This window comes from Egretta garzetta, unplaced genomic scaffold (genome assembly GCF_000687185.1).
Source record: "Egretta garzetta isolate BGI_Z169 unplaced genomic scaffold, ASM68718v1 scaffold440, whole genome shotgun sequence".
Taxonomy (NCBI): domain Eukaryota; kingdom Metazoa; phylum Chordata; class Aves; order Pelecaniformes; family Ardeidae; genus Egretta; species Egretta garzetta.
Genome location: NW_009258293.1, coordinates 1,216,513 through 1,236,755, shown reverse-complemented (window position 1 = coordinate 1,236,755; position 20,243 = coordinate 1,216,513). Strand labels below are relative to the sequence as shown.

General features: G+C 44.6%; 2 protein-coding genes across 3 annotated transcripts in view; both read right to left on the bottom strand.

Annotated features, from left to right (window-relative positions):
• Window positions 1-735, bottom strand: part of LOC104125416 (fer-1-like protein 4) — a 40,195-nt gene extending 39,460 nt beyond the window's left edge. The window contains 1 exon segment of the mRNA XM_035893361.1: window positions 730-735. Coding sequence (XP_035749254.1) covers window positions 730-735 — 6 coding nt within the window.
• Window positions 736-3,516: 2,781 nt separating this feature from the next.
• CPNE1 (copine 1) overlaps window positions 3,517-20,243 on the bottom strand; it is a 36,344-nt gene continuing 19,617 nt past the window's right edge. Inside the window, exons 2-16 of one of the 2 annotated variants that reach the window (XM_009638089.2) lie at window positions 20,078-20,206; window positions 19,355-19,534; window positions 17,291-17,365; window positions 16,996-17,067; window positions 16,237-16,320; window positions 15,669-15,758; window positions 11,914-12,012; window positions 10,630-10,716; window positions 10,480-10,539; window positions 9,897-10,030; window positions 9,023-9,077; window positions 8,893-8,944; window positions 7,463-7,593; window positions 5,467-5,703; window positions 3,517-4,692 (exon numbers count right to left, since the gene is read on the bottom strand). In XM_009638089.2, the coding sequence (XP_009636384.1) occupies window positions 4,576-4,692; window positions 5,467-5,703; window positions 7,463-7,593; window positions 8,893-8,944; window positions 9,023-9,077; window positions 9,897-10,030; window positions 10,480-10,539; window positions 10,630-10,716; window positions 11,914-12,012; window positions 15,669-15,758; window positions 16,237-16,320; window positions 16,996-17,067; window positions 17,291-17,365; window positions 19,355-19,534; window positions 20,078-20,206 (1,602 nt within the window). In that variant the 3' untranslated portion in view covers window positions 3,517-4,575. Of the gene's footprint in view, window positions 4,693-5,466; window positions 5,704-7,462; window positions 7,594-7,905; window positions 8,042-8,892; window positions 8,945-9,022; window positions 9,078-9,896; window positions 10,031-10,479; window positions 10,540-10,629; window positions 10,717-11,913; window positions 12,013-15,668; window positions 15,759-16,236; window positions 16,321-16,995; window positions 17,068-17,290; window positions 17,366-19,354; window positions 19,535-20,077; window positions 20,207-20,243 lie in introns of those variants that run through there. The other variant, XR_004841854.1, reaches the window with a different exon arrangement.

Below are 20,243 nucleotides of genomic sequence, written 5' to 3'. Positions count from 1 at the left end.
CGTCCAGACCCCGACGGCACCGTCCCCTGGCGCCCTGCGGCAGCACAGACGCGCAGGCCTGCCGGAGCCGGGGAGCACAGCCATGGGCGCTCTCCATCCCAGGACTGGGAAGGAAAGGAGAAGAGAAAATCCCCCAGCGAAACACGCTTCAGGGCAGGGCGGGCCCGATGCCCTGGCGGGGGCAGGAGCTCTCAAAGGATGCTGGCCTGAGCGTGGCCGTAAGGGCGGGAACCCAGCTCTGCTCTGTTCCAGCCCCTTCTCCAGCACAAAATCACGTCTTCTGCGGTTAAAACCCTCCAAAGCAAACAGAGGGAGGGTGGGGAAGGGAAGCCAAGCTCACGGCCCTCTGATTAGGAGGGTTGGGCTCCTCTGGTGCAAGCAAACCGTGTTCAGACCAGCATGTGCTCAGCAGCCCCCACTCACCTCCTGCCTACCTTGCACAGGAGCACCCTAATGCAAGGGACCAGAGGAGCTAAACTGGTGTAAGTGGGGACGCCATAGCACTTTCTGGGGACAGAGGCTGCAGCCCAGGTGCCAGCTCTATGCAGGGCAGAGACAAGCACTGAAATCCACAGATGGTAGGGTAGGAGCTCCAGGGGCTCCCACCAGCTCGGCAAGGGCTGCCACCAGCCCCTCGCAGCAGGGAGGGAGGCCCAGGACGCATCATGCCAGGAGCCGCCTCTGCGCACAGCTGCACTCACTAGCTTGGCCTGATCCAGCTCATCTCACCTGCATGAGAACTGGTAAATGAGAGATGCTCTTTTGGAGCACAGATTTAAGCCAGATTAAAGCAATCATGAGCTCAGCACGATTTGGAAAGCATGTCTTCCTCCTGGGGGTCTGGCTCTGCCATTCAGCACCCAGCACCGAACACCTGCATCCATGCACAGGGCTCCTGGCAGCAGGCCAGGGTGCTAATCCAGCTCTGCAAACACAGAGGAGTGAATCATGCCTGTGCAATGCCAGGCTGCTCTGAAGCAAGCCCTGTGATTATTCTCTTTATCTCCCTCTTACACAAGAGCTTCCTGGAGCATCAGGGAAGTGGCTCCAGTGGCCATGGAAACAAGCCACGGTGGGGAGGATGCCACTTCACAGTGCAGCAACAAAACACAGCAGGCTGGCAGCATTCAGCACCACTCTTGAGAACCAAAATGGGAACCAGTTTAGAGTGGCATAGAAAGCTCAGTGCACTGACCCCACACCCAGTGATGGCTGGAGAGGGGCAAAGGGTGCAATTTAGGCTGTTTAATGAGACATTCAGACCACCAAAGTGTGCCACTGATGGATGGATCCAGTATTTGCTCAAAGCTGATCAAAAGCCATCATCTCCCAGTGGAGTTTGTGTGGCTTCCTCAAACAACTGTAGTGGTCCCATCACTTGCATTGACCTGAAGACAGTGCCTCAGTTTTGCTGAAACAGTCCCCGGGGGAACCAAACATTCTAGACCCCAAGTAGGGGCCTTAGTCCAACAAACCGTCTGGGCAAAGAGGGGGTATGGAGCATTATCTCCCAAAGAGGAAGGAGCTCTGTCAGGTAGCATGGCACAGTCTGGCATGAAATATCACCAGTATTTATTGCCACGTGTCCTAGAAGCAAGAGTAACCCTCCCTGATGAGCTCCCATGCGCAACAGCTTTTGATTTATACAAAGCCACGAGGCTGAAATACCTTTGAGGACTGCAAATACAAGGGTGCTTGCTCAATCTTGGCCAAGGCCAGGAGAACGAGACTTCTGGGGTGTCCCGGGAGACAAAGTGAGAGAGTGGTCCAGGACAATGGGGAGCATGCACCTGCACCAAGTGAGAACACCATACTCCTGAGAAAGAAAACCTGAGCTCTCGTCTACCTAATGCAACAACCATGTTGTAAATCTACATTCCAGCTACACCCAGGATGGCATAAGACAGGAGACATACCCCCTCGCCTCTCACCAAAGCACTCAGCAGCTGTCTTCACTGCCTCTAAAACCAGGAGCCCTGGGGAGTCAAGAATGAGAGAAAACAGGCAGAACTGTGCCATCCTGGTTCAGAAGCTTCCAGGCTTGACCATCCCATGGCTTTTCACCCGTGCAGCTCTTGTTCTCAAGTGACAACCATGGGACTTGTGTCCATTCACCCGTTCACATTTCAGCCACTTACCTGTGGGTAAGCAGTATGTCCTCCAAATTCTCCTCTGCTCCTGCAGGGGGAAGAACTTCCTCAGACCTACCACATCTTATCCTCTTCCTCCCGAAAACATGGAAGGTCTCTCCTTCCACCAACGAGTCCAGCACCTGGAGACACCTCGGCTAGCTGCAGAACAGTGACTCCACTCCTCACAGACAGTGCAGAGAGACAGAGGATTCACTCTGTTCCTTTAGAATGGGAATGGGCAGAGGTTTAAAAATAAGTTAAATGGGTTTTCCACTACGCATTCTGCTGTCTCAGAGCTCACCTTCTGCCCCTCAAGGCAAAGGAAAGTCCTAATGTGCTTCTGACATCTTGCCAAAGAAACCATTCATTGAAGCCAAGCACTACAGCCTGCCACCAGTATTTCTTGGTCCAAACAAGAGACTGGCAAGCCCTCAGAACTAGTTGTAAATATCCTTTAAAGAACACTTAATTAAAAAGAAAAAAAGATACACACAAAAATCAGCCTTCGGTTTGCTTGTACATGTAATAGAGGGAAGGAGAGCCCTGCTTACACGTTGTAAGCAGCTGTAAACATAAGTAAAGGATGCTCTCAACCACAGCACAGTTTCTCAAAGACTTGGCAATTTTCCTCCCTCTCTTCCACACTTGTAACACATTTTAGTTTAGGCAGCCACTCAAGAAAAGAGGTTGCTTGGTTTCCTCCAAGAATCTAAGTGCAAGAAAACTGGGTTCTGCAGGCTAGATGATGGAGTATTTCAGGAGAAACATCCCAGCTTTCTCTAGAGGAAGCCGCCTGCTGCCTATGGAACCTGGGAGAGCACATCACGGTCAGAACTAGGTTTGAATAAAGAACTAGCACAAATTCATCTTTGCTCAACGGTGGTCCTAGACCCATGGCCCTTCAAACACAAGCCATGTACTAGTTTGGTGGCAGATCCCATCCGGAACGACTAGTCTAGTTGAGGATGTGGATTCAAACCCAGGTTCTGCTTTCACACAGGTTTGTAACTTACAAGTTTCATTGCCCAAATCACCAGGGTAGTCTTCCAGTGTACTCTCACCTGGTTTACCTGGCAGAGCAGACAACTTCTTTCGTAATTTCACAGTAAATAAACAGCTCATCTTACTGCAGTACAGGGCTGCAGGATATACGTTCAGCAGTCTTAGTGATTAACAGGTACCAAAACTAATGATGATGGACAACTTGCCCTGCTTTTGCAGCTGATCACACTCAACCTTGGCTAACTCAGACGCTGAATCGCCACCAAGCTAGGTCTATAGCAAAGACCTTCCACAAACCAAAACATCTATACTGTATTCCACAAAAGGAAAAGCCCACAAAGGAAATAAGAGTCCAGGCATGTTATGTAAGTCAGAGCAGATTATTTATTTATGAACCTGAAAGTGATGACCACTTGTAGTGCAATGACAAGCCCAAGTTTCTTTAGTTCTATTTTGAAATGAACTATCAACTCCCATCTCTCCAAACAATTGTGCTTTGCTACCATGTGCCTGTTCTACAGCCCCCAGACCACATAATACACACTTCTGAGGACAAGGAAGCACCTCTTGGGAGTTCCACAGATAGTTACTTCTTCATTTCATATCTTCTGTGACACAAAGAAATCACTCAAAGCATCTTTACTGAAATGTTTCCAGTTGCTGGATTTTGAAAGTCACATTAATGTGACTCATTAATCCCACCCCCCTGATTAATTAATGATTCATCCTCATTAATCTTCCACAAATAAACAAAGTGCAGTGTTCTTGAATTGCAATAATGGCTCCAAGCAAGGGGCCATCACAGAAGCAATTTTTGCCAATAGAAAAATGTGATTAAAAAAAAAAGGACTGCAAAGTATGGTCACTGACATTTAAAAATAAACCTCTACATATAAAAATATACTGGCACTTTATGAAGGCACAACAGGAACTACCTCAGGCATCCAACCAACAGACTTCGTTATCAACCATTACAGAAGGGTCCCCATTCCCAAGGCAGCTTGATAGAAGAAAAAAAACCTTTCAAGGAACACATGGTAAGTATCATTACAGTAAACACGACTGCAATTCTCCTCCTACCAAATTCAGCATTGAAGCAGTGCTGTGTGAGCAGAACAGTGCACATGCCCACGGTGATACCAAGCAGTGGATGGGCAGTGTCAAGCAATGGTGTGTGGTGTGATGTGTCACTGTTGGTGGTGGAAAACCAACAAGGTCTATTTTTCTGTGACAAAAGCCGCAGTTGTGGTTTTTTTCCGTATTTACATTTCTTCCAATTAGGAACAGGAAAGATCAAAGATATGGAACACAAGCCGGTGAGAGAGTTAGTGTGAGTAGTACAACCTCGAGGCACTGAGCACCCACAGTGTGCAAGGGAGAGCGTGGGTGCAGACAGCTCCCTTCACCCCAGCGATACAGGTGGCCAGAGTCAGGCTGCAATCTACATCATCTTTACTTCTGGTGGTTTCACAGGTGGCCATCCCTGCCATTTATAGTACGACACCAGCTGCTTAGGCACTTCAGCCAGAACCACCTGGGAAAGAGCTTCCCGGGGAGCCTGCAAGGAGATCAGGGAGTGTACATTAGAAATATGGCAGAGAATTCTTACAGAATTCAGAGTGCAGCCCCCCACCGGCCACGTCTCGCTCCCTGTTTCAAGAGTTCCTTGCTGCAGTTTTAGGAGCATTTCCAGTCAGTCGCAGTGAGCACTGCTGATGAAAATCACTTGTTCCCACCCCCACACTGCTCCCGCCTCAAGCCCAGGCTCACACAACCTTTATATGGCCCTGATCTGGGTGAGAAACTGCCCCAGCTACTCGCAATTCCTCTTATTTTGGATTTTCATTCAACTTCACTCTTCAACCCGATTCACTGTGCAGTGTGCATGAATGCTGGTATCAACAGTGGAAATAGGGAGGAGCTGGGGAATGACAGGACTGCTTTCAACATCAGTGAAGACTTATCTCAGTTTAATATCACTCATGGGACTCAACATCAGAGACTGACAGCATGAACTCCGTTCCTTGCCTAAATGTTTGCATCCCAGGAGAAAAAACATCTCCTTTACTTTAACTCTCCAACAGCCAAGAGGCAGAATACTAAATCAAAGGACACAACAAGAGCCATTTAGAAAAAGCTGCAAGAGAGCTGAAAGAAGGCATGCAGTTTCAAACACAGAAGCAAATGTCTCAACTCACACTGGGAACAAGCAGCTTGCACAGCACTTTGAGCATGCAGCTTGCTGCCTTGTCTAGACCCACGCTCATTTTTTAGATGTAGTAACTGCATATATACTAGCACCAGGACTCTTCTGAAGTTAAAGACAACTTACATTTTTGAACTGTCGGAAAGGCACAAACTGGACAATGTCTCGTGCAACTGGCTCTCCAGTCAAGGACTTCAGGACACCATTGTCTCCATCGAGGACCTCCATTGCTTGGAAATCAGCTTCACCAACTCCAACAATAATGATAGACATTGGCAGCTTAGAGGCATTAACAATCGCTTGCCTAGTTTGGTCCAGATCAGTGATCTCTCCATCTGTGATGATCAGCAAGACAAAATATTGCTGAAAAATATTAGAAAGCACCCAGTTAGGGAGTTCAACACCAAAGCTCACATAACTGAAGGCAAATGGAGCAATGTCTTACTCAAAGAAAGAAATCGGATGGTGCTGTGGCTAATACAAAACCAGAACATTAAAGAAACTTATATTTATCCCCGTTTTTTCCACTGTGCGCTTCAGATTTGCTCTGTACTAGAAAAAAGACAGAGGCTTAAAGTCAATTTATAAAGAACAGTTGTATCAACTGGCAGAAAGTACTAGAGATGAGCAAAGTACTCCTAAATCAACAAAGTTGCATACAACACTCACTGATGGCTGCTGCTTTACTCACTGACACCTCAAAGAGGCTGATGTTCAATATCCCTGCAGCGCTGCTTAAAAAGCCTTCTTTTTTAGTTACCAATAATTTAAATTATAAGTAATAGAAATCTCAAAATACAGCAGTGACAAATGTCACGACACAAAGACACTCTAGAGATAACAAGGGGGAGAAAATACAGGAGCTTTTCTAGAAAGAAAAAAATACCTCAAACCAATGCATTAGCATGGTAAAATATTCAAAATTTCCTTCCTTTTCCAGAGGCTAAGGTTTAGTACCTGGTTCTGAAACAAGAAACAACTGTTTTATAGAAGCTGTCTACAGACTTAAAATGAAAATAAAAAAACTACATACAACAAAAATAAAAGAAAACCAAATTTCCAACTCCAAACACAAGCATTACTGTGGTTGTACCCCATTACTGACAGATTCTTTATATAAATAGTTAGGTTTTCATCTGTAAGAAAAAGTAGAGATATTTAACATGTGAAGAGAAATAAAAAGATTCCCCCAAGTGTTGGGAAGGGTAAAATAATACCTTCAGAAATGTAAGAAATGGATCTCCCTAGACCAAGCACCTCACAGTGTGGGAAACGTATGACATACACACAAATGTAAGAAACAAAAATACCAGCACAGCTAGACCATAAAGCGAGTATCAGAGCGGTACATCAAAATTCCTTCTGATCGGTCTGTCAAAATGGATTCAGTTAAATCTATCAGGAAATCTATCAGTCCTTCATTCTTAAGCAAAAGGAATGCAGTTTAAAGAAATGGAGTTGAATTTTAACAGCCACCATGGCTAGGCAAGCACACAAATGAGACATGCCACACAACTGTACGGTAGCATGGATGCTCTGCAATGCAATTAGCATACTGATTTAATGGTTCTCAGGCTCCTTTGTTAATCTGGCCCTCTAGGTATCCTGATTCTGCATGCCACCACAGTGGGACAGACAGTCGAGACATCCAATATTTTTCTTGGAGGCAGTCTTTATTTATATTCTTGAGAGCAAAATTGTTTGGAATAAAATACATAGGGGGCCCCTCTACACTGTATGTGTTCCCCACAGGTAATGGAGCTTGGCAAGAGAGGTTAGAGAAAGGCAATTACTGACAGAGCCCAACTGGTCTAAGAGCCAACACAGCACCCCTGTATACTTCAACAGTAAGGACAATGTCAGCAAACTGTGCAACAGAGAAATAAGTATCACTTGAGCAATATAAACTCATGTCAATGTCTACCAAGTACAGGTTCATATTGACATGTACCAAGAGAGTACCAACAGCCTCTCTGTAGGACCAAATGTCTCGAGAGGACTGAATTTGGCATCCTAAGGAAGGACGACAACATCACTTCAATATTCCATTCTATCCCATCATGAACATGGAAAACAGAAACATCAACCCAACGCAGATCCACAGGAAAGAACATGCACTCACTGAAGCAGTTCCTTGTGCTGAGTGCGCTGCAAACCTTGCCACGTGGTTTATAATAGGAGAGAAATTGGTTGGCCCATAGAGTCGTATCTGAGGAAGGATCTGGTGGTAGGCATCCACTATTCCTTGGATCCCTGTAGCACAAGAAAGACAAGCTGCCAGAAGAGCCTCAACTTCTCCAGTAATCATTTTATAAGCATTACTAAATAATACAGCAAAAGGGTAGTAACTCTCCCACAGCTGTGAACTCATAGAGGACAAATAAGCACCAGGACAACAACAAATATAGAAAGCACGGGGCTGAAACCAGTGGACATCTGCAGAGATAGGATTTGCAGATTTCTGCCCCATTCTACAGCCTTCACATTACCCTGTGTGCCATCAGGAAGCTCATGGAAGTTGCGGGAAAAATAATCCAGCGAAGGCACACTGATGACTATGTTTACCTTGTCATCCAATTTGTCTTGATAATTGCTTATAGTCTAATTAGACAACAAGGTCAGAAGCTCTCTGGAACAGAAGCTTTTTATTTTCCTTGCATGAAAGTTAGACAATGATCCCCGATTCAGGATTCAAATATTTCTGTAACAGAAACAGCGATCCCTAAGGTTTTTCTTATGCAAGAAGCTTTTCTCAGGTTAACTAAACAGAATTTTTTAAGAAGTCTGATTTTAAATGGTGCATATGCTTCTGTGGACCCATCTAAATTGGCCTATTCCTGGCTTGTATCAATGTCGCTTCACTTGCCACTGCTGCCTGCATGGTCCACCATGCAGGTTTTAGTGCGGTAACTCTCAAAACTACTACACAGGGACCCTTAAAGGGCACAGACACAAATCCCAATGAGGCAGACAATGCTGAACAGACAGAGGAAGTGCTTTGATTTTAATACTGAACCTCAGATTCCATTTTTTTATTGGCCAGAGAGAAAAAGTGAACCGAGTTAAAAATGCTTGTTCAAGAACAATTCTGTGTTACTGCATGCTGAGAGTGCCATGAAAAACAGTTGAAACAACCTCCACTGAAGATGGCTATAAAGAAAATAAGCTTTTAAGACAACCCTTAAAGGATACCACTCAAACATATACACATTGCTGATGAAGCAACCATGGTCTCTAACAGCTCTGGAAGCATAACTAGCACAGGCACATTGCTGATCTGAATCCACTGCCACCTATAACATACCAAGCTGCAGCAAAAATTTCAGCACAGACTAATAATCAAATTAAATCTAGGTCCCTTCACTAGAGCTTATGTAGCCTGCACAGAAGTCTGCACCAACACACATCCACTCTTGTCAGCATCCAGTGAAGAGTAAATCTAGTATGCTGCCTGTCTTGGTGCCGCATCTGTTTTTCACCAGTTATGAAAGTAATAAAACACTCCAAACATCTGTTCCTCTCAGTGAAATATTAATAAAGAGGTGTCCTCACCTTGACAGTAAGGGTTGCTGGGGTTGAAGTTCAAAGCAAATTCATGAGATACCTAGGAAAGGGGACACTACAAACAGTTAGGGAATGGAAACATGGACAGAGCAACTTCCCAGCATTGTGAAGGCCCTACCTGCCAGCTAGGAGGAACCTGAGCTCCAAACCCAAATGCAGGAAACAGCTTGTCCCTGGAGAGAGGGCAACAAGAAGAAATGAGAAAGAACAATTCTTTAATAACTCACTATTCTGTTTTATTCCCAGAAAGCAGCTGGAGACCAGGATTCAATTCCTGCCACAAGGAACAGGTACACAATCTAAGCTCCCCATGGCCAGCTACCAGTTACTAAAGGGTTGCAGGCTTGGTCTTGACAGTTTCAGAATTTCTTTCAGTGCAGCACCCCACAGGACTCTCAGGAGATTTCGAAGTAGTAAGAGAAAAGCCAACCCAACCACAGCCTGGCTAAAGGACAGAGCTGACAAACACACTCCCACTGAATCAAACAGGGCATTCATGTTTGAAATGCACCATCAGCAACAAGAGATTAGAGATGAGCTAAAGCAGCACTACAGAGTAACCCAGGGCCATAAAAGGGCAGGCCTGGAGGGACAAATCAAGAAAATATGCCAAATTATGAAGGGCTGCCACCGCCCTCCCCGGCCGGGACAGAAGCTGGGGAAAGAACGAAGTCAAGAGATGAGCTAAAGCAGCACTACAGAGTAACCCAGGGCCATAAAAGGGCAGGCCTGGAGGGACAAATCAAGAAAATATGCCAAATTATGAGGGCCTGCCACTGCCCTCCCTGGCAGTGACAGAAGCTGGAAGAAGCAGTAGCAGCTCCGGAAGGGATCTCCCAAAGAAAGGCAGCACCTCAGTCATTCAAACACTACAGCTCTGGAACAAACTATCAGCCTTGATCACTGATCACCCATCATTAATCAAGGCTGCCAGAGCTGCAGTGTGAGACATTTTTGATGCAGTGGCTAGATCAGTTAAGATCATTACATACGTGTCATAATCCTGGACTACACTTCCCACACTCCAGATGGCAATCAGGTACTCATTTATCCCATCTGGGCTGATGTAGTGAAGAGAATCTGGTGACTTGGGATCTCCGTTGGAGCCAGTGAAGTCTACACCCACCTAACCAGTCAAGATGATGACAGCAAGTCACTGATGTGTCATCATAAGCAAATGAGAAGAACTAAGTATACCCAGAAAGAGAGGGTTACACCAGGCCCACATAGCTCCCTTCCTCCCAGGCACACAAGCAGCCCTACACAGGGACAGGCAAATGGGCCTGCATACCTTTTCCTACTGGGGTACATGCAACATGCATGTCTAAGAAGTAGTAATCCTTTCACTGACAGACTGAACCAATTTCTCAGAAGTTTAAGAAACCCTAGTTCCATTAAATTTATTACTTGATCACAAAAAGTAAAAATACAGTATTGTTTGGTTTTTTGCATTCTTCATCAATGCAAATTCACGCTGCATTTGCAGCCACTCACACTGCAAACAAAAGTACTAATCACCACTTCATTGCTCTTGTCCTGTCATCTACCAAGATGTGCATCGGGGAAACAACTCACTGTGAAGTTAATCTGGCAGCCTCCCATGACGTAATCCAGAAATGAGTATTCTGTCTCAATCTAGAGGAACAGACAGACAGTGTTACACCTTCCCCCCATAAGAGCAGATTTCATCATGAAAAAGCCAAAAACCAAAAAAAATCTTCCTACCTTGCAGGACTTTATCCTAATAATACCAGAGTTTTTGTAGCTTTTTTTCTTTTGTTTTTTCTCAGGATGAATGCATTCAAATTCCACCTACAAAAAGCAAGTGTGCTAGAAGCCAGTTCCAAAATACCTGCATTTACAGCAGGGCAAATTATTGAAACAGAATGGTGTCAGACATCATACAATTTAAGAGGTACCCAAATATCGTAGAATTCTGAAACTTAATTTTAAAAAGGGTTGCAACTACTTTGGCTGCTATCTGGCGAGTTAAATAGGATGCTTTTGCTACCACCACTGGGCAAAACATGAGGCAAGGCCTCAGAGAAGTCTCTCTCCTCAGGAACATAACTGTTATTTTGTACGCAATCACGGAACAGTGTCATTGTATCAGAGGGGAAAAAGGTTGATCACAAATACGAGCATTTCTCTTAACATCATGAGGTTCTTTTCTGGTTAAGGGAAGGGGATGCATTCAAACAGAAGACAAGAAGGCAAAATCTCAGGGTGGGGGAGGCCAAAAGCGCCTAGGTCACAGGTTCCCAATGGCAGCATTACACTGTTGTGTTTCATTCACATTAGCTCAGATTTCACATGGGCTAGGGAAAAAGTAAAGAATCTTCCACCAGCTTTAGGATTACAACCACAGAAATCAGATTGGCTGGCAACAGGAAGCAGTCCTAGACTAAGTCCTGTGTGCGGATTCATCTGTCTGAATTCAGACAAGATCTCTCCATCAGAATGACAGTTCAGGTTTTCACTGCAGACAACAGAGAGAAACCGGCACCACCAGCAAATGGCTCAATATTCTAAACTGGATGCCCAAGACAAGGCCAGAAGAGTGCCCCTCAGAAGCACTGCTTCTCTCCATTAGCTAGGAAGACGACCAGAGTGCTTGTAAGGGTGACCAGCTCAAGCACAAATGTTATCCGAGACAAACCCTACCTCTGGACTTGCCTGTTAAAGCATGAACAAGCCCTTTTATTTCCACTTGACTCAGCAGAGGCAAAAGGAAGCTGAACTGCTGGGAAAAGTGGCTGGCAGCCAGCAGACAATGGGCTCAAGGATGTCTTTAGGAACAGGAATGGTAACAGTACCCAAGGGAAACAGAGCAATGTAATTCCCACACCATGTTTTACTCTTCCCAGATGTTGGCTTAGTAATACAAAGATACAGACAGAAAAATTAACTTTTGGGGGCAACAACTAAAAATATATCTCTGAGGTCAACATTAAAAAGGGTTTGTGAAAGACTGAATTACAGACTAAGTGGGGGATTGAGAAAGCTCACCGGAGAGCCGTCACCTGCTTTCTGCAGCTGAGTCAGGTTAGTTTCAAAAGAGCCTATCAAGTCATGCGACCCATCGCTGTCGTGATCTGCACACTGTACCTGAGAGGGAAGAGAGAGCAAGCAATGGGCAAGCATGTCGCCACGCCACCTCCTGCTTCCGACAGCTTTGCAACAATGCTAGTGAACTCCCCTATCACATCTGAACTGGTGGTCGTGTCCATATCACTAACTGAAGCCTGAGCGTAAGAGAGACACCCACTGTGAATCTCAGAAAGAGGAAGATGTTCAATCGCTCACCCATTTAAGTATGCGCAGTGACAGTTTTAATTAAAAGCTTTCCCCAGTTTAAAGATAAGAGATTAAAAAAACCCCAACATTTGACAGCCCAGATGTATAAATACAAGATCATTCAGGACAAGATATACAACTGGGGTAATGGGAAGAAGCAATTAAAAGTTTGTTATCTAAGCACTTCCTGCATATACTCTGTTCTTCTGCCCAGCAGCAGCATCGATTTACAAAGAAACTGCAATTTCCACATACCACTAAGTCTGTCTTTTTCTGCATCTTATACACATCAATTTATAAATAATTAATAACCAGTCATGTTTAAATCAGCATGACAGAATCAGAACTAGATAATGCAAAAGAGCAATGCACTTAAAAAGAAAAATATGCTAACGACTATGACTTCGAGCAAACAGTAAGATGTATATTGTCAAAAGGTCCTCACAAAATCAGCTGCAAGGAGCATTTATAACATGCACAATACACACAACCACAGAACACAAGCAAATCCAGCAGCAGTTGATCAAGAAACAGTTTGTGAACAGCGGCTTCCTCCCCCGCTGAAGTTCACAGGCTACACAGATTCAAAAGCTCTCTCCTCCTGAGATCTGCCTTTAGTAGCCAAGAAACTGATGTTACTCCAGTATAAACCCCAGTGACAGCTTTCTCCTCAGGACAAAGGGAGAAGGTGAATGAACCCATGGGTAGCACCTCGATAAGGATGTCAAATTCAATAGCTAGATATCTGAGTTCGAGACAGAGTTCTTTTAGGACTACTTTGATGTATTAAGGATCTGCCACTGGTATGAGTGGGAAACCTGTACAAAAAACTGGGTGAGTTCTGGCCTAATCTAGCCATCTACATGGGAAGCACCGTGTCTCTTACCACCATTCAGTCCCTTAGTGGGAAAACAAGATTACCTTAAGAGACTGTGCCCCCCTTCCCCCTTCCCAACCCACCACTTTTCCACTCCTCTCTTCTGCATGCTCCACCATGAAGCAACTCCCACCCTCCTGCCTGAAACTCCATTCCGCCTCTCTTGACAATTCTGATGTTTAAACATCACCCGAAAGCAACTGGATTATGCCAAGGAGGCCAATGAACGAGGCTCTCATGCAGAAGTCAGGGTGCAGACTCCCAGCACAGGGTCTCCTTCACACCAATACACCTGGAAAGCTGTAGAGGATTCAGCAGCTGCTGCCTCCATGCACCTCCTCTGCCCTCCTGCCTGCTCCTGCTCCCCCTCACAGCCACACCAATAAAACTCGATTTAGGACCAGCTTCATTACTAGTTCACAGCATGACAGGGCTTAAAACAAAACTTTTTGCAAGGGTTTTCCAAAACTGGCCAAGATTCACTGTATGCAGCCCAAAGTATGTTGCTGCTGCAAATGAAATCCTGCTGGCAAAACCACAGGACACTGTGTACAGTTACTTACTGATGAATTGTTTCTCCACAAATGAACTACCCAATATTCATTACTACAAGGCTTGGAATACAGTTAGCGGGTAAAAGGCCCCTTTCATCTACAGGAGGACTTTCAAAATTCACAGAAAATGGATTTGCCATCAAACACATAGACTGGCGGCTTTAGTCCCAATATCGACACCCATAAATTTCACATTTTCTATGTCCATTCCATTTCCATTTCCTATTCTATTTAAATAACTATGGGGGAGAGACACTACTTTTATTTGCCCCTATTTTTTTTTTCAAATCAAAGATTTATGTTCATGCATATATTCAGTAGATAATCCTCACACATTGCTGGCAAAGCTGATGTTCAGGGACACATCAAAATGGCTGTTTCCACTGTGCTGAAGCACAAGGAGTTGTCCCTTCACTGAGTACCATTATTTGATGCATAATTGTGCCTATATAAATTTTTGGAAGCCTCAAATGAGACGTTCAGAGCAGCAAATACCAGATGAAAAATGAAACACCGGTGCAATATCATATTCTTTAGTGCTGCTACTGAAACTCCTGCCTGTCAGCCTGGACTCCCCCTTCTGACCGACTTCCCTAATCTGTTAAGCACAAGAACAGTATAATCCTTTTTCACAGCTGTGTTATGGAAATTATTAAATTATTTGCACATGCATCGAGAATTTTGGCTGAAATGAGCTAACAGCAAAAATCTATCCTTTTTAAGAAACGGGTCATTCCAAAGTAAATTCCAAAGCACAAAAAGCTGGAAAACAAACAAAAATCCCCAAAACAAGAAAACCAAAACAAACAAAAGTCAAAACCCCAATCAAACAAAAGCCCAAAACAACAAAAAAACCCACACCAATCTTTTTGGACTACAGAAAATACAGCTTCATGTAATAGAATGTGTAAACCATGCCATCTCATGTCAGTTTGACAAATAATAACATGCATCTCCTTGCCATCTCCTTTCCACATTTGCTGCTCACTTTTGGAACAAGAGGACTTCTTTCTGATCTAAGACTGCTGATTCCCCAACAGTAAAGGCTCATGAACACCACTTAGGACATTGACATGTATCAACAAGCCCAGCACACCTGAACATCTGCTTCCAGGTTAATAAACTCAGTAACTCTTTCGACCTGCCATGCTGCACAAAAAAAAACATTAAGCGTGCATGCTTTTCGCTAAACCTTTCAGATCACGCTTCCAACATGAGCTTTCTTCACAGACAGGACACAAAAATTCTGCAAATGAAAGGGTTTAGGAGTTGGATAAGCAGAGAGAGACTATACTCACATAGAACTATTTGTGCATTTAAATGCCTTTACATAGCAAATTAATTTGTTAATTTCCATTATCAGATTTTCTTTTGTAGAAACTTATTAAAAGATGTAATTGTCCTGCTACCACCTCCATAAACCAGGACCAGAGAGAAATTAGTCATCATACACAAGACTACGAGGTATTGCAGTTCTGACTCAAATTTCTAGTTGGAACAGACTGAAAAAGAGTTGGGACAAGCCTGCCGGAATGGATGAATCGGACAGATGCATTAAGGTCCCCTCTATGTCAGTATCCTACGGCATTCAAGCTTGTCCAACATATATGAGCTTCTCAGTTAACTTAGAAACAGTGCTAGAAAGCCACAATTAAAATAAATTAAAAAAAAAGAAACCAAAACCACACCAACACCACCCACCCCCACCCATCCCCCAAACACCAAAACCCACCACCACAACTCAACCTGAAACCCTGGCCAGAATAGTGAAAAAAACAGTTATTATTTGTCTTATGAGTAATCATTAGAAAGTGTGTTACTTCTGCATTTCCTGACTTCTCAATTTGACAACTCATGATGTTTTAGTACAGACTTCATACTCAATAGACATATAATCACTTATCTGACACACTACAATCCCAGAGAGGCAACCTAAACATTTAAGTATGACTAGACAACCTGAGAACTCATAGTTAACATCAACAGAGATTGGATTACTTGTAAGAACAAACTAAAGGAATTTCTGAAGGCTGTACCTTGATAGGTTTATTAAAATTTCCACCACAGAACGTCTGCAAGGGAATGCTGAACTTCCTCCAGCATGGATTTAAGTTGTTCTTAATCACCTTAAAAAAAAAAATCACAGCGTTAACATCATGTGAGGGATGTGGCGTGCAAGTCACTAAGAAACACAACGTGAGGGTTCTGCACAGCTATCCAAGAACAGCCCCAGTCAGCTCAACTCTGACATGCGTGGACAGCCAAGCAAAATCTCTGCAAGAAACAGAAGACTGAAGTTCAGGGTAAAGTTAAATTTTAGAGCCAAGCCAACCTAACAGCTCATCATGACTGAAAGGGACGAGAGTCTTGCCACTCTTCTCACTTGGTGCGTGGTTGGACTCTTCACTGAGCCAGCTTAATCCAGTCACCAGGCAACAAATAAACAATTTGCTGCCAGGTCAGCAAGGAGAATCCCTATTTTAGGACAGAAGAAAACTTTCATTGCAGAACTGGTGCAAAGCATGACCAGGAGCGGAACTCCCACTTTGGGTAGGAGTAAGCTGTCTGATCAACTCAAGAAAAACATCAGCGTAGAAATACTACCTCTGATCTGTATACCAGCTGCCATGTTCCAGCATCACTCTGCTTGTAAAACTCCAAAAATGGATCCGATTTACCTAAGAAATCCTGCAAACAAAAACCCAACGGAAGTCATCAGCCTCCTGTATTTTACTCAGATGAGAAAAGAGCTAGCTGATCAGTACATAGTACGTCAAACAAAGCACAAAGTCAAACAAACTATAAATGTTTTCCTCTCTTTTACTTCGCTTTCCTCTTCTAAACTGCTGCACTTCCTAAGTCATCAGAATTTATCAGCTCTGATTCCAAGACTACCACCTCAGACCATTTTTGTCATTATAAATCATGTCATTTTGCTGACTGAGCAGTGAGGTCACTAAATCCCTGGATTGGTCTTTGGTTTAAAATAACATCAAGGCAGCACACCCAAATTTCCACCTTTTCTTCCTTAATAACATTACAGAAAACTCAGTTCACAACTACAATATTAATCGGAGAAAATTATGTAATTGAACTGTATTAATATACAGAATATTCCTAAGCCAAAATAATTTACCAAAACCTGAACATGGTGGTTGAATTTCCAGTTTGACATTGTGGTTTTCAACACGTAATTGCATCTCCAGTCCACTTCAGTGTCAGTAACAAAATGCAGGAAGCCTTTTTTCATCCATGCATTACCTAGCTTAGTTGAATGTCTGCAGACAGAGAGAGATTCCTGGCCAAGAGGCACTAACTGTAACTACTGCAGAAGCACGCAATATAATATTAAAAAATCAATACCTTTTTGTCCAAGTTTCGGGCTTCAATTTCCAAGTACACAACCCTGGTATCTTTAATCTCCTCTGCTGAAATCTGTACCACAGGAAAAAGAAAAATAAAAAAATTTAATCAAGAAACCCTGCAGAGTTTTGCTTGTACTTTGTCCATGAAAGAAACTGTAGTTACAAATCTCTCCCTTTCCTGTACATATGTAGCATTTGAAGATAGACTGAGAGGAAACCAGAAATGTTACCTTGTCCCAGACAACACATGCAAGAACAAGGAATCATTTTTTCCGCACAAACCCCTTATTTACCGTAATGGTGCCCTTTCCTGCTGGCTTTCCCTGCTTCAATTCCAGTGGTCGGGTGAACACCGAGCTGGACACAACCTAGGGTTAGAAGACAAACAATAGAAGTATCAAGTTAGGCAAGGAGCAAAGAATCACGCTTCAGGAGCAGAATTTTCAAACTCTCCTAAAAGACCTAAAGGGATTAAAATGTGTTTCCAACAGTGACAGCCATCAGAGCTCGTGTTCCTGAATGGCTGAACACTCTGAAAATTACCTTTCCTCACTATCCGCAGAACAGCACCCACTAACACGTCTCCAAACTTAACTTTAGCCTCCTATCTTCACTACCCCCGAGACAGAAGAGGTGTTTTCATCACAAATAGCCAAAAAGCTATTAAAAGACTATTTAATTTATCAGGCTTTTCTTTAACAACATGACCCCCGCTTTCCTTCTACCTAGCTATACAAACCCCTCCTCAGTAAATGAATACATAATCTCAGATAGCCTTATTTCCTGCCTGATGGTCACTTTGTGCAAAGGCAACTCCGCTAGAGCTCCCCAAGCACCATGCCTTTCTTACTCCCAGACTGCCTTTAGTGCTACAAGCACCCCCTAAGTTAAGCAATTAATGGCAAACTACATATATTTCTAATCTTCCCTTTGCAATTGACACACTGATTTTTCTAACTACGTTCAACAGTAATGCAAATGAACCTGTTCAACAGAAGTTTTCAAATTTGAATATGTTGAAGACCTTGATAAAGCAGTCTTTCACCTCATTTTTCATAATAATAGAATGCTTTGGGTTGGAAGGGACCTTTAGAGGTCACCCAGTCCAACCCCCCTGCAGTTAGCAGGAACACCTTTAACGAGATCAGGTTGCTCAGAGCCCTGTCCAACCTGACCTTGAATGTTTCCAGGGATGGGGCCTCCACCACCTCTCTGGGCAACCTGTTCCAGTGTTTCACCACCCTCATTGTAAAGAATTTCTTCCTTATATCCAGTCTAAACCTACCCTGCTTCAGTTTAAAACCATTACCCCTTGTCCTGTCACAGCTGGCCCTACTAAAAAGATTGTCCCCATCTTTCTGATTGGCCCCCTTTAAGTACTGGAAGGCCGCAATCAGGTCTCCCCGCAGCCTGATTCTCCAGGCTGAACAACCCCAACTCTCAGCCTGTCCTCACAGGGGAGGTGTTCCATTCGTCTGATCATTTTCGTGGCCCTCCTCTAGACCCACTTCAACAGGTCCATGTCTGTCTTGTACTGAGGACTCCAGACCTGGACACAGTACTCCAGGTGCGTTCTCACCAGAGCAGAGTAGGGGGGCAGAATCACCTCCCTCAGCCTGCTAGCTATGCTTCTTTTGATGCAGCCCAGGGTAGGGTTGGCCTTCTGGGCTGTGAACGCACACTGCTGGCTTGTGTCCAGCTTTTCATCCACCAGTACCCCCAAGTCCTTCTCCCCAAGGCTGCTCTCAGCCCCTTCGTCCCCAAGCCTGTATTGATACCGGAAGCTGCCCTGACCCAGGTGCAGGACCTTGCACTTAGCCTTATTGAACCTCATGAGTTTCACACAGGCCCACCTCTTGGGCTTGTCCAAGTCCCTCTGGAGGGCATCCCATCCCTCAGGCATGTCAACTACACTGCTCAGCTTGGTGTTACCTGCAAACTTGCTGAGGGTGCACCCAATCTCACTGTCTATGTCATTGATGAAGATATTAAACAATATTGGTCCCAGTACAGACCCCCGAGGGACACCACTCATCACTGGTCTCCATCCAGACATCTAAAGCCGTTGACCACTACCCTCTGGATGTGACCATCCAACCAATTCCTTACCCCCCCAACAGTCCCCCCACCCCATCCATAGCTCTCCAATTTAGAGAGAAGGATGTTGTGGGGGACTGTGTCAAAGGCTTTGCAGAAGTCCAGGCAGATTATGTCTGTTGGTTTTCCCTTGTCCACTGTCCCTTGTCGCTCCATAATAGAAAGCCATTAGGCTCGTCAGGCAGGACTTGCCGTTAATAAATAATAAACCCAATGCTTGCTGCTACTTTATAGATCACTTAACACGCCTCTACGCATACCTGTCCCAGCGTGCACTCGATTCCTCCGAGGTAGTCATCATCATTTAAATCAACGGACTTGTTATCGATATCATACACACCAAATTTCAGCTTCTGCACTTTCTCGAAGTAGTAGTTCACAATGAGCTTCTTGGAGAATTCAGGGTTTTGGCAGTTCTTGATCCTCTCCGTGCGATCTAGCTGCACAAACACAGAAGAAAAATCGATGATGAGTAAGAACCACAGTTTCTCCCACACAGCTTTTAATCTGCACCCCAGGGCCTCTGCGCTGGCTAAACACAGGCACCAGCTAGGCTATGCACCCCAGACCATGCTGTGGGCTCGGCAACAAACCAAGCCATGGCTGCCAGGTTGCCTGACACCTCGCCAGGAAAGGAAATTGCATCCAATAATAAATGGGAAATTTTGAAAACTAGGGGAAAAAAGGCTGGTGAAACACTGTATTCCGGACTGCGTACTCTGGGGTAAAGGAAGGAGAACAGGCCACATCGTAACAGGCAGTCAAACAGCCTGGGGAACTCTAATCAAATATTATGAGTGATTAATGAAACCAATGAACATAAGACTCCAAAGAGAGTCTGAGGGTGGGTATCAACTGCTCATTGAATGCAAAGCCGAATTAAACGTATTGTGCACCCGTTAGGAAAACCAGTGGGATGGAAACAGGGAAAAGGCAGTGTATTTGCACCCAACGGTAAAGCTGGGGCTGAGAGCTGCCCTTACCTCAGCCCACCGGCCACCGCCCACGTCCTGCAGCAAGATGCACAGGGGATCCGACCTGGAGCCCAGGTCCCTGTCGAGGAGGCTCCGGCAGGACACGGCCAGCTCCACCCGGGACACGCACCCGGCCATCTGTGGGCAGAGCAGAGGGTCAGACCGCCCGCTCCCC